The sequence below is a fragment of the Strix uralensis genome, chromosome 1 (genome assembly GCF_047716275.1).
Source record: "Strix uralensis isolate ZFMK-TIS-50842 chromosome 1, bStrUra1, whole genome shotgun sequence".
NCBI classification, from domain to species: Eukaryota; Metazoa; Chordata; class Aves; order Strigiformes; family Strigidae; genus Strix; species Strix uralensis.
In genome coordinates, this window is record NC_133972.1 from 53,436,128 (window position 1) to 53,452,233 (window position 16,106).

The window sequence follows — 16,106 nt, forward strand, 5'->3', positions numbered from 1 at the left end:
GGACCTGAAGATAGCAGGGTAAGGGTTCTGAGGAAGAGTACACAATTAAGCACGGTATTTCAAGTGGCCAAAAGTATAAAGTGCTATGTTCTTCAGAGTCGGCATCAAAGCAATGCCTCGTTATGGTCTTTAGGAGCACTGTTGCAAAGAATGACTTTGTGGAAGAAATGCGATCCTGATGGATTTCAGTTATTCAGGTGTCCCGTGGCATGATACCACAAATCTGTTACTGTTGATACTTTCAGTTTCACCTCTTTATTTAAAATTATGTGATATATCACTTAAGTTTCCCCAAATGAATACTTTCCTTACTGAAATTAAGTGAAGAGAGAAGATGCTTGAATATTCAAAGACCTTCCCCTCAAAAAGAAAAAAGTAAATCTTAAGGAAAAAGCTTATGGGATAGCTGGGGCTTTTTACAATATCTTTGGTAAGGTGAGAAGCTTTACAGTTTTAATTTGCCTTCCTTCACAGCTAAATGTTCCTCTTAGTCTTGTCTTTCCTGTTTACTCCCACGACTGGGTAGGACACATGGATGATTGTGCCCCCACCCCCTTTTTGTTTCAAAGGGAGGGGTGATGCCTGCCTTACCATGCCAAGGGAGCTGTGTCTGTGCTTGATGATCAAGCTGTGAGGACTTCACTGCTACCTTATCCTCCTCACACTGCTGCTTCTCAGAAAAACATCTTGAGAATTAGGTTTCACAATAAATGAAACATGTGTATGAGAAATAAACTGGGAATATGTTGGGGTTTTTCTTTCATGAAACAAATTTCCTTGCAAATAAGTGTTCTTCAGTGAGGAGAAAATGAGCATGTGATCACTTATATTCTTGTAGTCTGCAAGACAGACAATAGCTTTTCCAGTTCTCTTTTTACAATAAAATGTTGGGTTTTTTTTTTTAAATCTTCATATAAAAGGTTGGATTAAATCAATCCAAAACAGTGATGCAGGGTGCCTGCAGAAACGTTACCTTGCATAAAACTAAGGTGAAGGATATTTAACATATTCATTATTTCTATACAAGAAATTAAGTTGTTTTGCCTTTTTTTTTTTTTTTTTTAAAGCACTATGTATAAGTTTTGAAACTAGAGGAATGTGGGAAGGCTCTTCATTGCAAGATTAAAGCACAAAACACTTAGCTCTAAATTACCACACAGTGAAGAAAGTAGTGGATCTGGTTTGGCAACTTCAGTATAATTGGATATTATTTTGCTGTTTAATGTTAGGCCTAAACATAAGAATTAATCTTTCAAGGTTCTGACAAGGGAACATAGAAATTATGCAAATGGAATACCGTGGTGACAATTAAACCAGACTTCAGCCTTGGATTCAACATGTAAAATGTGCAAGTGTCTCACAGAAACTGTCCCCTCTTTGTACCTTAATCACTGTGTTCTAACATAGGAGGCTTAAGTTATCATCAGAGTGTATTTAACTATATCTTTTTTACAAGAGGTGGTAGAATTGTCTCTTAAATTCTCCACATTTTTAAAGAATCTTTACCTTGCAGTTCTTTGTACGGTCAGAGTAAATTGTTTGTGATCCTTGGAGTGATCAAAGATGTGGAAAGTAAGGGTTTAGCAGTTACTTTGTCTATTTCAAGATTTTTTTTAAAAAAAATTATGTAATTAGACATGCAAGCAAATGCTCAGTGTATTTATTTCATCATCTTTTTCACTGAAATCAGAGAATTTATTTCCGTATGACCTTTACCAGATAAAGATCTTTATAAACTTGAGTCTTCTTACCACATTTTGCATCTGCTTAAATCACTGCAGGAGAAGATGCATGGAATATTGCATTTACCTTCTTATGTGAGAAGCCTGTTGCTCACATAATTGAATAGAATGTTTTAAAGTTTGCCTTTTTGTTGAGAGCAATTTTGAAGCATTTCGGCCCAAAAGGGAACTTCTATAGAAATGCTGGCTTCTGGGTTTAAAAGAACATGGCCGCATTGGTCCTAGATACAGTGTTACTGCAGCTATACCATAAATATGGGTAATAGTCTTGGTCTGAGACTTGGTAGTGAAAGTGGCCTGCTGGCTCTTTCTAGTCAGCTTCCTCAGAATCATTGAGAATCTCTTCACCAGTCAGGCACTCTGTGGTGAGCCACAAAAGAGAAACATTAAACCAGTTAAGGAAGAGCTTACAGAAATAAAGCTGGCATTATTTGGTACATCTTGTAATATGGAAATACTTTTGTAGAACTATGACTAATAGTTGGGGGGGGGGTATGTTTGTTTCTTTTAAAATACATCCTTTTTTTCTTCTTTGAATTTTTTCTTAGACCTTAGTAATGTCATGAATTCCACTTCAAATATAAAAGCTGTGAATGGAAAAGCTGAAAGTAGTGATAGCGGCGCAGAATCAGAAGAGGAAGGGCTTCGTGAAGAGGAAGAAAAAGAACTGCAGCTGAATGGAAAGGGTATGTTTTCTGCCCTTGGACCACTGTCTCTTCCAAACTTATTCTTAACCACCTAAGTGGCAGAAAATCCCAAAGGATCATGAATGCTGTACTTCTTCAGGAGAATTAGATGCAAATACACAAAAGTGGCAGTATCTCAACCTGGGTTATAAGATCTAGAACTAGTACAAATTTGTGAGCTATGTCATACAATTTTTGACTCGGATAGAAAGTTCTGTCGGTAGGTTAGCTAAAAGTCTGTACTCTGTATTGTTTTGGTTTTTGTTGCCAGTGCTGTTTGTAAGAGCTGTGAATGGCTATGTTGACTGTAACATTAGAATTGAAAATCACTTTTTTTTTCTTCAGAGAAAATAAAACAGAACTTTCAGTGAGTTTCATTTAGGGGGTTCATGAAGAGTTTTGAGAAAGAACAGCATCAAGTGAAACCCAAATGAAATTACATATTTAGAATTCTATACAGGTTTTTTCCTCCAAGGACATTAGGATTATTATGTAATTTGTCAGAGACCTGCTTTGGATTTGCTTACTTATGTTTTAAATATTATCTGCTCTTTATGCAAATTGAATTTTATATTTACACTTTTTACAAGAACAGAACAATCCCTGCAAATGTGAATCTAGAAGCATTTATATCTTTTGTTCTGCAGATCCATTATACATACAGTCCATTAGAAAGTTAGCTATTTGAAGAAATATATTTTGAGCTATTAGGTGCATAGCTTTCTATTTGCAAGGTTTTCTTGTTCTTTTACAGACTATAAGAATGGGAAACCAGAATCAGAAGTTGCTAAGGATTTGGAAAGTATTGTTACTAATGGCTGTTACAAGGACGGCTTTATCCCAGATATGCAGAATGGCATCCAGACCAAATCTGCCCTGAATGGCTTGAACCGGGAGGAAGAAATAAAGAAAATGGAGCCAAGCCTAGAAATAGCTAATAACAGTGCTCACCAAGGTACTGATCTTGCAAGCCCGTGCTTTCATTTGCACATGGTTTTTCATGGAAAATACTATTTTCTTGAAAGCTTAATCCTGGGATTCAGAGACTAGCAATGGTGTCTTTCAGTTCTAGAAACTTGAAGAAAGAATACTCCCAAAAAAATCAAATTTAATACCAGTTTAAAATAAGGCTTTCTTTTAGGATCTCCTACAGAGAGATGAATTCAGAAACAGAGACCCAAAGCCACAGAAATGCAATTGTTTTCTTTTAAAATCATTATACTACGTATGCAAATATTATTTGCCTTTGAAAGCTAATTCGTAGTGAAATCAAAATCACTAATGTCTTATTTGTCATCCTCAAAGGCTGAAAATATTATAAATGCCAGTTTGTTGAATCTAAATATATAATTTTAAAACTAACAGATAACTTAGACAAAACTGCTTTATACTGAGCTTGGGAAGGAGAGTGGAATGAACAAGGTAAAATTATCAACTTATAATGCAGAAATGCCACTATGAGTTATAGTTTTCCCATTATTAAAAGTTTTATCTAATTCCTATGTTAATATAACCTCTTTATTCAGAATCTAACTTTAGGATGACAGTTGTAGATAAAAGGAGTATGAGTTGAAGCTCACCTAGACATTTTAACTCATTGCTTTACTCTTTGGCAGGATTGGCTCACATTTACAAAGCATGTGTGCATATCTCCTCTCCATACAGGTGCAAATGAAGAGAATACTGAAGAGGTCTCAGCAGCTCAGCACTTAACCAGTGATTCAGACAGTGAAGTTTATTGTGACTCTATGGAGCAGCTTGGACTAGAAGAGGTAGGGGCTTAGTATTCCTAGGTGTATTTTGAAACTGGTATGCTTATTTTTAAATAGGTTCCTATCTGTCAGGTGAACCTGGACATGCAGAGGTGAATGAAGTAGCTCATGCATAACTTTCTCCTGTTTGGACTATCGATTTTCATTCCTTTTTATTGTCAGTCTTCTACAACTTAGTTACTACTCATCTGAAAGCCTTGAAATATTTGCCCTCAGAAAAGTTATGTGAGGGGAAGGTATCAAAACCAAGACTACAAAGAAACTACTGTCAAAAACAACAGTACAAAGAAACTAACGGCTGTGTTCCACAAATGAATTTAGGGTCTCATAATGTATAGGGACCAGAATTCAGTTACCTCTAAGCAGGGAGTGTCTTTGTAACAATGAGCTTTTTGCGTGGTCTTTTTCTGGCCTGATGAATCCTGCATTTGTTTCTTAGAATAAAGAGTAAGCCTTAGCAGGTGGCCTGTAGGCCAGTGCCTGAAAGCGGCCTAGGTCTAAAGAAGTAGGAGATGACAGTGATTTCTGGGTTCTCTTGCACTCTCTTCAACTGTGATGTACATCTCTGACTTTTCATATGAAAGGTGGGCACCAACTGTACAGGCTTAGTTTTGGCAGTTTGTGCTCCTGCTCATTGTATTAACTGTAGTCTTAGCTGACTTAGTGGATTGGACCCAGTTTAAGTGTGGACTTCATAGCTTCTACTCAAACACCTAGTTTCCTGATTCTGGGGAGGAATATATGAATGATGCATGGGATCAGAAAGACCAGTAACACTCTAATATTGCATCATTCTCTTGTCCAGCTGTTTCCTGAGGATCTAGAGAATTCCTTTTAACAAATCAAAATTTTACCCAGTAATGAAGCATGTTTGGAAAGGTGATTTGGTAAAGTCCCGCAAGCTCTCTTAGCTAGGTGATTTCCCAACTATCTTGTGTGTTGTTCAAGCTTGTTTTGAGATTCTTTAATTGAAGTGGTGGATAATTTGTCAGAATTTCCCAAGCTGCATGAAAAGAGTTCTAGTTTTGAACAAAATAACAAATGTTCAGATATATGTAAATAAATATACAAGTAGAACTACAGATGGATCAATTCAAACTAGAAGAGGTTCATTTAAATAATTGCATTACAGCTTTTTATTGGAAAAGATGTAGCAAACACTCTGTCCTTCAGTTCTGCTGAAACAGGTTTATGAACCGCTATTTGACAAATGGAATTTTAGCAGCAGTTTCCATTTCTTTGCCCCTTTGGTTATTTTGGCTTTTTCATGGAGTTATTTTTCAGCTAGCTGAGGTCCCCAGTCTGCTTCAGCGTATAGGTGTGCAAGTGCTTGTCCTTGCACTGAACAAAGGGTTGCTTGAACCACCTTAAGGCAGTCCTATTGAGAACATGTAATTGTGACCTGATCAACACGTATGTCATCTATTTTTAATATCTACCTGCAGTACCACTGATTTTGAATAAGGATTCAATAGAATACTATGCCTTTCTTTTGTTTAGTGAGAGGTACAGCATGCAGGCAAGCTGTTTTGAACAGGTTCATAATAAGCAACGTGGTCTCTTTGCCATGAGTGTAAACGCTGCCTACTCAGGGTTGCTAATAGCACGTGACTTTTGACAATGTGGCTCATGAATCCACGTCAGGATACCACTTCACTGTCTAGGAAGCAAAGCAGTTTTACAAGGAAAAACTGAATATTTTCAGATCTTAATGTTCTATATTAGTGGTTACTGAGTATTACGGTATGTTGGAAATGTCTAAAGTAATTCCAAGTGGTATCACTGTTTTGAGAATATTTGCCTCCAATGCCTTATCAGTCCAAAAGGGACATTTAGACAGTAGTAAGCACATTCTACAGGAAAACAACTGCTCCTGTTAAAAGAAAAGTCTTAATTCTGGGCAAACTATTTTCTTAAAGTAGAGATGATGCTTCTTCCTTTTTATTGGTTAATTGTCATGTTTTACAGAATTTAATTACTTGCTAATGTTAATTTGTAGCCCTTGGAGATCATCACATCAGCTAAAGGATCTTTAAAGCATTCATCCCATTTCTTGGATGTAGATCAGAGTCTTCTGTTAGAAAATACGGATTTTCCAAGGCACGTTTGTATGACTTATGGGAGTCTCCAACCTGGAAATACTGTAGACGAAGCAGCTCAAGAACAAGGCGAAGTCAAGTGTGGCGGAGAAGATGGCAAAGCCAGTAATGGGGGCCCTCACAAGGAGAAGAAAGGTGGAGAAAAAGCAGATTTCTACAGTTTCAGAAGAGGGAGAGGTACTGTGGACACTGCTTTTGTGTTCCCCACTCTCCTGATTACCCTAAGTTACTGAGAAGCACTTGTCAACATTGTTCAGTAAGATAGTCATGCTATATGGTGCTTCTGTCCTTCACAATAGAAACAGATAACAAAATCCTAATTACAGTTGGTAGCAATCAGTTTTGTCTTCAGAGTATCTATTTCATTCATAATAAGTATTACAAAAGGATTTTCTTGTGCTATGGAGAGCTTGTATTAAGCATGTTGGATTCTTCTGTTTTGGCTTACCTTAAACTCCAGTTGCTGTTTATGGCGCCTGTCTTTTTAGAAATGTAATCATCAAAACCTGTCTGTGCGTGAGAAGAGTTTCTTTACAAGTTACATATTTCTTTTTAAATGCATACACATTTATATCTCTGTGGTGTCTTACTTGAAACCATGGAACATCTTGGAAAGGTATCAGTGACGCATTGTTTTCTATATAATTGGAGTGTTAGCCACACCTTGTAGTGATTCTGATACTATCTGTTATGATTCTTAAAACTTAATGATTCTTAATCACACAATAGTCCAGATGTTCAATTTATGTTGGACCTCAGCTCTTTTTAATTCCGTAATACTTCTAATATGTATTAGAAGTAGGTGCTGCTTATTCCAGTGGTATGATCTGTAAAGTCAAGGATAAAGTTTATTTTTCTCATACTAAAAAAAAAAAAGTCAGAAGGTATTTTATTTATATAGAGCATGCCTTTTTTATGGCACCTATATATAAGCAGATGCAAAAATGCAAAAGAAAATCTAAATACAACATTTATATTGAAAACTATTATGAAGAACGTATTATAGTTTAATCATCCGCTTCTCTCTCTTACGGTTTTACTTATGTTTGCTACTTGCAGGCAGAAACATGGTAGGCTAGCTGTATATGGTTTAAAGGAGTATTGTAGGTTTCAAGCAATTATTTTTTCTCATTACTATATGCTGGTGTTCTTTGTTTTCCAGATGGAGACTGTGCCAAACTTAAAACACACCTACCCTTGATAATAAGACAGATCTTACTTTCTGTTCACTAGGGCAGAATTTACTGCTGAACTTGACTGGATGTGAATTAATAATTTTTTGCTAAATGTTTATGCAGTTCTAGGACCTTGAATGATACTGTCACACTGAGACTGTAGGGAAACATCTCAGATGATGTTGCAGTAACCTCTTGGTGCTTTTGAACTGTCTGAATATAGCCTATGATTAGGAGTACCCCACTCCATTCAGGAGGGAGAAAACCAAACTGTTAAAATCCAGCATTTTCAATAGAGTTTGTAGCTCATTCTGTGTTTTATGTATTTTTTTTCTCCATCAAAATAGGGCATAGACTTCAGCCTCTAGGAGACGGCTCACAAGGTGGACAGATGGGTAGTGGAGGGGACGGAGAGCGCTGGGGATCAGACAGAGGACCCAGGGGTAGCCTCAATGAGCAGATTGCAGTAGTGCTGATGCGGTTGCAAGAAGACATGCAGAATGTCCTTCAGAGGCTGCATATGCTGGAGGCTGTTACAGCATCACAGGTATTATTCATTGAAGTAATTTGATTACTTGCTATTAAGTTTCCTTGGATAGTTTTTATGCTTTTTCAGATTAAAATTTTGGACAATAGTTTCTTAAACTGTGAAGATATTTCAGTTATATTCTGTAGTTTATTCCAACTTAAAATTTCTTATTGGTACCTACTCTCAGGAACACAATTCAGGGCAAAACCATGCATTTTGACCTAGAAATTAACTGTATATTATTTTACTGATTTCTGATCAAACTAATCCTAGCTGTAGTTATTGATACACATTACACAGTCACTATATGGAGATTCCATAGTTAATATTAGTAATACATGATCCCAGATAATTCTTCATCAGTAGATCTCAAAGCATTTTCAAAGGAAGTGAGAAATTACGTTTATCTTCCAGACTGGTAAATGTTTGCAGGTAGAACTTCCATTTTTCAGTTAGCAGAAGACTGATTCTTCATAGCGTTTTTTCCCCTCAAAGTAATCCAACTTTCTTGGAATTTCACCTCATGTATACAAGATAGGCAAAAGAAGGCTTAAGCAAGTGTAGATATTTATTGTAGTGGTTTCTTTTTCCTTCTGTTTCAGTGGAAATACAGTATATTCAGGAGAATAAAATATGCTGTGAATATAGTTGAACCAGCAAGCTAAAAATGTTTGGTTTTGTTTGACTTGCTGATATTTTTTAATTTACCTAAGAATGACAGCTGTACAAGCAGTATACTATGGGATGCACATATTCCAAATCTAAGGCAGCCAGGGAAAAGGATTTATTAAAACCATGGTTTCACTCTGTCAGAGCTATTCAAGAATCTGATATTTAGATACGGATTTATTTTTTTTTTGCCTGAGCAGTATATGAAGAAATAGAAGATTCTTCTCCAATGGTTCATGCTGTGCTTGCTACCCTTACCTAAAGAGAAACAGAAGCTTCTGTTTCATGCTTACATAAATTAAGAAAGGCGGAGAAAACTTACTGCTTTGTTTTTGTGAAAGCACAATAGCGTATTGGAATAGTCTTGAAAAGTTTCTGGTACTTCTCATTTTCTGGATTGCCTGGAAGATTTGGAACAGAGTATTCTCTTTCCTTTATGCTGTTAGACATGCCTGTAGCTATAGCTCAGGGCAGACTAAAACAATGCTTTTTGCCTTTGTGTAGACTAGTGCTGAAACATGTAATCATGCAAATTAAGCTGCTGGGATTTCTATTCTGGGTTGCAACTGCTGGGACTGGACCAGAGTTGAGGTAGTTGCGATGACAAGTTGGGCAGAGGGGCCTTGAAAAACTGTAGAGAGGTCCAGTGACACTGATTTATGTTTTAACACACAGAGATGTGATAAAAATGCTATAAAGAGTAATGGAAACACGAGAGGTAAGTTGGAAACTAAGTGGTGAAAGGGGGATTGCATGGGGGTGGTTCTGTTCCTTAAACTGTCATAGATACAGATTGCAAAGCCTTCACAAGATGGAAAACTTCGTGTTCTCATTTTGTCAAGCAGAAAAATTCTAATTGCAGTTTCTTTTTTTATACTTACTAGCCTTTGTTTGTATTTAAAGGCAAAATCTGCAACACTACAGTCAAATTATCAGCCTGCTTCCTCTGACAAGGTAAAATATTGTTTATTCTATTTGTAAAAAGCAGTGTGAATGGTGGAAAAAGATGAGATGAATATTTTATATCTAGCTCATAGTATGTACTTTTCATATTGTCTCTCCCTTGACTAGGAGATAAAAAATAAACTGTGTCTGAAGAAGTTATTTTGATTAATTTTTTCTTTCTGGCCTTAATAGTATTTTCTACTTTGATACTGTAGCATTTGAAGTAATTGAGAAGTATACATGTGGTATTCAATATGTCCACAGAGATTGCTGACTAGAATTTTTTTCTGTTTTCCTTAGAAACCATCATGGTGGCCCTTTGAAATTTCTCCTGGTATTTTAGCTTTTGCTATTGTATGGCCGTTTATTGCCCAGTGGTTGGTACATGTGTATCTTCAAAGAAAGCGAAGGTAAAGATGTGCATTCAATAGGGCATATATATACTGTATTTCACCCGTTTAAACCAATATGTAGTATATTGTGTTATTTAGACAGGACATAAAATACTACCTTCATGCATAAGAAGAATGCAAGGGTATGCTCTCAGTAAGGCTTTGATAGTGTGTCTGAAACGTCAGGTCAGTATCAAAATGGGGAACTTGATAATAATTGCTCTGATAAATCCCGTTTCCTTGAGTTCTTTCTTTCAAGACACGTCTTGCTTGATGTTCCATTGTATGTATCGGTGACTCATAGCTCTGAAGATACCAGGCTAAAGCAGTTTGTACAGTAGAGTCCCTGATATGGTTGTCATAGGAAGGTGCATGTTTTAGTCCCAAGAACTCAAGTCAAATGCACAACAGGAAATTCTGGAAGCTAATAGGAGTGCTTTCCATTAGCTGGGAATTCTAGGAAGAGACCTTGAGCGCCTTGAGAGTTTCTCAGCGTAAGGAAGTATTGGTTAATTTGATTTTACATGTGCTGAGCTTTATATGTGGCAATTTAGGTTAAATCCATGAAATGTGATGCAGGGTAAATAATTTCAGTGAGCGTACATGGGTGGGTGAGGCTGCGTAGCTTGGAAGTGTCTCCATGACATTCTTTGACCCCCTCACTCCCAATATCCTCTTGACCCATTTTCACTGCTTCTAGACTCCCTAGTCCCCTTGTGCCATGAGAAGACTTTTTTCCTATCAAATCCTTTGCAGAGTCCCATCTGTCACCTGTTTCTTATTTAAATTTACTAGCACCTTACTATGATATTTTTGTAACTTCAACTTCCTTCAGATGAAGCACAGTTGTACTTTCATCTCACCTTTACTCTCTAAGCATCAGATCAAGTGGATGTTCTCTAGTTGCTACCTACTTATATCAACCTCACACCTGACTTTGTTAGCTTAGTGTGCTCTTACCTTTTTAAGTTTTTTCCTGTCAGTCTGCAGAGAATCTGCATATGTGTAGTTCTTACTAGAATTAGCTGAAATTGTTCTAGCTTTTTTATGTTTGATGGTTTGCATGATATAGTTTTCTCTCATACAGTAAATCACAGAAACACAGAATGGTTAAGGTTGGAAGGGGGCTCTGGAGGCCAGCTGGTCCAACCCCCCTCTTCAGTCAGGGTCACCTAGAGCCAGTTGCCCAGGACCATGCCCACATGGCTTGTGAGTATCTCCACAATCTCCCTGGCAACCTGTGCTAGTGCTCATCTCTCTGCATGGGAGAGATTCTCTGGTCCCTTAATCATCTTCATGGCCCTTCGCTGGACTCTCTGCAGTATGTCCATGTCTCTCTCTTACCCAGAACTGGACCCAGCACTCCAGGTGTGGCCTTTCCAGTGCTGAGTAGAGGGGAAGGATCACCTCCCCCGAGCTCCTGGGAGGGATGATGCAGCCCGCAATACCGTTGGCCGCCTTTGCCGCAAGGGCATGTTGCTGGCTCATGTTCCCCCTGGTGACCACCAGGACCCCCAGGTCCTTTTCTGCCAAGCTACTTTCCAGTGGGGTGGCCCCTAGCATGTTCTGGTGCCTGGGGTTGTTCCTCCCCAGGGGCAGGACTTGGCGCTTGCCCTTGCTGTACTTCCTGAGGTTCCTGTCAGCCCATCTTTCCATCCTGTTCAGGTCCCTCTGGATGGCAGCACAACCCTCTGGCATATCAGCCACTCCTCCCAGTTTTGTGTAATCTGCAACGTGCTGAGGGTGCGCTCTGCCCCATTGTCCAGATCATTAACGAAGATGTTAAACAGGACTGGACCCAGTGCCCACCCCTGGCACACACCGCTCATTACTGGCCTCCAACTAGACTTCTGTCACTGATCTCCACCCTCTGGGCCCAGCCCATGGTATGATAAACAATACAATGCCCACAGAGGCTACAAGGCTTCCAGGGAGTTACCCTGTCTCGGTGCTGTCAGCAGCACTGATGTTACTTGCACGGTCTGATGAAACTAGAGATGTCACTACTAGGGCTTTTACGCAGTTATACACATTTGCCTTATTTTCTGTACTGGTAAACGGACATTTCCATTTCACCAGCAAGGACAACGTTTTTAAAAATCAATAGAGTTTTTTTAGTATCTTATGTGAAGCTCCTGTGAACTTCAGTATTGTTGAGCTAATAGTTCTTGAATGTCCATGTTCTCTCTCTCTCTCCCTCAACAGGATGCTGTTCTTGTAAACCTTTTTTGATCATCTATTCTGTCGTCTCTAGCACCCTCAATCAATTCACAGGTTCAGTCAGAAAACAGTGTTTAGAAAAGCACCCTTTCTAGCAATTTTTCTAATATACTGTTGTAATGATTCAGAGCTTAAATGAATAAACAAATGGTATATTATTTTTAGTTTGAATTTGTCTAGCTTCAGCTTTCATCCATTGTCTTTTCCTAGATCTTTATCTACTTGACAAAGAGCCTGTGCTGTGTTTTCCATGGGTATTTTATTGCTATCACCAGGTCATCTCTTAATCTCTTGCTTAAATAAAACAGATGGAGGAACTGGAATCTCATTTTAAAGTTGTTTTCCAGTCTTGAGATGATTCTGGTGGCTCTTTCCTGACTGCTCCACAGTTCTTTTTGAGTTCTGGATGCCAGGATTTGTACCGCAGTCTACTAACAGTAATACTAGTGTCTCCATGAGACACACAGGTAGCATAGCCCCAGATAGTCCTTGTTTTGTTTACTTATTTATTCATGGATTGTATTAAGATGAGATGAACTTCAAGAACAGAAACAACTAAAGAAATGTCTGTGTTCTTCAGCTTTCCTCTTTGTTTCTGAAGAAATCTACCTGTAGCCAGAATTTAAGACTATCTGCCTCTGCACCACCTTTCCATCCAGAGTTCCATCTCCTTTAGCAATGGGTAGGAAGTTGATCAAGTACAGAGAGAAAATGGAATTGTGAAACAAGTCCTTCTCTGTTGTCCCATTGCCAGTTTCAGCTTGTACTCTGTTAAGGTGTGTCAGCTTTTAGGCAACAGCTGTACACAGTGCATATATTGACCATATCTATGTACTTTTGGTTTTCAAATATATAAACTGCCCTGGAGCAGAAACCAGGAGTCTCTGCTACCACGTGAGGTTTTCTCATCATGAAGCTGCGGAGCCATGACTCCAACTCTTTTGCACAGTGTAGCAAATTCCATGGAACTGGTGGAGAGGCGGCCTTCTGTGGCCAACAGTTTTGTGTTGAGCTCATGTCCCTGGGAAGGGGTAGCTCAGCTCACTCTTAGCACTCTGCTGTACAGCATGCCGGCTGCTTTAGGGCTTCTTCTGAGCCTCTTAACCCATCTTAGTCCTTTATAGGGAACTTCATGCTGAAAATATGGGTGCTCATATTGGAGCCTTCGCTGAAGAAAGCTTGAAAACCTGAATCCTAAGGGCTCTGAAACCAGATCAGATGTATATTTTTAATAATAATTGAGTTGTTTAGATTCAACTCACTATTTTAGAACATTCTGACTGCACATTTTCTGGAGTCACTGGGAGTCCAGCTTGTAAGTGTTGCTCTGCTGTGAGCCAAGCAAACCACTGACTGATGTAGTCAGGGCCTGTTCAGAGGAATTTCATCTGCAGTTCAGAATTCTTAGTGACATTTTGTACTCTTCGGTGTAAATTGTGCCAGTTCTGTAAACTTGCAGGTTGTTTTGTAACTTAAGAGGGCAAATTTTCAAGTGTCTTGAAGCAGTGTTGTATTTTAATGGCTCAGAAGTCATTCACATGTAACCTTAATTGATTTGTTTATTTAGACAAATGAAGAATCATCTTATATGTGAAGGTACATTAAACTAATTTATTTGGTTCCTCTTCTAGAAAACTGAACTGAGAATTCATGACTCTGCTTAAAGACTGCTAGGAGAAGATGGCCCTGGAAAGTGAAGGAATTCTGAATTCTCATAGAATCTCAGAATCTGAGATCATGTTCCTTCTATTATAGTAATATTTTGTACTACCTTTGAGCTAAACATTTAAGGACTAACATTATTGAAACTTGAATGACTCACAGCTCCTAGGTTACAAAAAAAAAATTTAATAATTCTATCCTCAGAACCATATGAACATCAATTATTTTGGAATGTGCTTGTGGATGGGCCTTTAGTAATTACTGGTCTTGCTGATGTCAGATGATTAAGAGAATATCATCTTTGTGAAAGAATAGGTGAAAAATGTGTAAAACTGTCACTTTAATACAGAAATAATTTTACAGTCACAACATCTCTGCCTGTTTTTCCACAGGGTTATATATTATCAGAGGAAAGCACTAATAAAATATGAATTCAATACATCTTAAGCTGTTAGAAAAATACAGCATATCTCTGAAGAGTTCAACTGGTTATTTTTGCTGCTAAAGGAGTGTGGGACAAATTTCCATGTAAATTGGTCAGAAATGAGGTTGAATCCTTCACTTACCCTTTAAGATTGTAAAGGAGATTTAGGAATTGATGTATGTCTTGAAAATTAGAGCCATTAATAACAGAGGGACTGTCAAATACAAGTTTGGAAACCATGTGTGGTACAAGGGATCCATCTAAAGAGGCTGCACCTTATATTTTTAACTTTGATAATTATATTCTTGTTGACAACAGCTTGTTTTAACTGAAATACATAGTTTAGGCACAAGGTGCTTTAAAATAAGATGAAAGCTAGCTCTGTAAGTATATCTCTAAGAATTGAAAAAGCTCTGTGCACTGTAAGTTTTCTGTTGTCAGTTTATGTCAAATTAAAATAAGATTCAATCTAGCCCTAATCTATTGTGGACTTTTCCCAAGTCACATTATGAAAAATATCAGTTCTGGTATTTCTTTCTCTCTTATCCTTCTGCTTCCTTTCAAAACAAAGGTTTTCAGCTAAGTTTGGTGCTGATTTCCACACCCCCCCCCCACCCCCCCCAGTATTTATTAACCAATATACAGATAGAGTTACAACCTTGAGAAGTTTGCTTGATTAAAGCATGCTTTACACTTTATTTTAAAATAAATTAATATATAAATTGTCTAAATCTCTGTAAGAGGGAAATGCACTAAAATTAGATTTGACAGAAAATTAAGAGACATACATTTGCTATAATTACATCATAATATAATCTGTGTTTAAGATCTGAGTCTTCAGAAATTTTACTATATTGTTGATGTGCTCTCATTCTGTACCTGGACTACATATTACAAATAATTTGAGGGAAGTTATTTTTGGTCCTTCCTGAAAATCTTTTCTAGTTTGGAAAACATTTTTCATACAAGCTCTACTCTATAAAAATGTAATCACAGAATTTAATATTTGTTTTACCAGAACAATTTTAATCTTGTTTTTAGTTAAGTGCAGGGTTTTTTTAAGAGTTACTTTTCCCCTCTTCTGATTTTCTTATTGTAAAGCTGAATTAAAAAATAAAGTGATCAAAACCTCTTTGGAGATTGCTGTAACAATCCGATGGTTTCATGTGCCAGAGGTGTGTTTTGGCATGAGATGTACTGAAAACCCAGGTTTGAACAAAACTTATGCTGGAAGGAAGGATCTGCTGTGACCTGAAGCCACTGTGTATGTAGCTTAAAGTTCTTAGAGTGATTGACTTCTTGTCATAAAATGATAGAAATAATTATACCAGAAGGATACTCTAGCTTGAAGGTCACTTTGAAAAAAACAACTCCTGAAGCAGCATGTCTTCTGACAGGATGAAGCACCCTGGAGTGCCTCCTCCCCTGGCTCATGACCCTGTTACATGGAGGGGTCTAGCTTTTAGAGAGGGTACAGACATTCTCCAAGGTACTTAACTGTTAACTTCCCACTGAAATAAATGTAGGTGTGTGCCATCCTTGTTATTTATTCATGTTTCAATAAATCATTCCCTTAATATTTTGTATTTTATTGTGAACTTTCTTAATGCTCAGTAAGAGCTGTTCAGTGGGTGCTTTGGCTGTAAAGAGCAGCCTGCTGGCTCTGTTATGAGGAAGCAGTCTCAACCTTAAAGGTGGAATACAAAACCACATCACTTGTAACTCTTAACTGGACCTCAGCTGCTAGGGCTGTCTCAGACTCACTGTAACTTGTACAGATTTCAAGTCAGC

General features: G+C 37.8%; 1 protein-coding gene across 5 annotated transcripts in view; it reads left to right on the top strand.

Annotated features, from left to right (window-relative positions):
* The window catches only part of ACBD5 (acyl-CoA binding domain containing 5), a 31,546-nt gene extending 15,654 nt beyond the window's left edge, over window positions 1-15,892 (top strand). For all 5 annotated transcript variants that reach the window (XM_074866664.1, XM_074866675.1, XM_074866683.1 and 2 more), the window contains 8 exons: window positions 2,291-2,428; window positions 3,183-3,383; window positions 4,094-4,200; window positions 6,200-6,476; window positions 7,822-8,021; window positions 9,576-9,626; window positions 9,918-10,027; window positions 13,861-15,892. In XM_074866664.1, the coding sequence (XP_074722765.1) occupies window positions 2,291-2,428; window positions 3,183-3,383; window positions 4,094-4,200; window positions 6,200-6,476; window positions 7,822-8,021; window positions 9,576-9,626; window positions 9,918-10,027; window positions 13,861-13,873 (1,097 nt within the window). In that variant the 3' untranslated portion in view covers window positions 13,874-15,892. The remainder of the gene's footprint in view (window positions 1-2,290; window positions 2,429-3,182; window positions 3,384-4,093; window positions 4,201-6,199; window positions 6,477-7,821; window positions 8,022-9,575; window positions 9,627-9,917; window positions 10,028-13,860) is intronic.
* The last annotated feature ends 214 nt before the right edge of the window (window positions 15,893-16,106 follow it).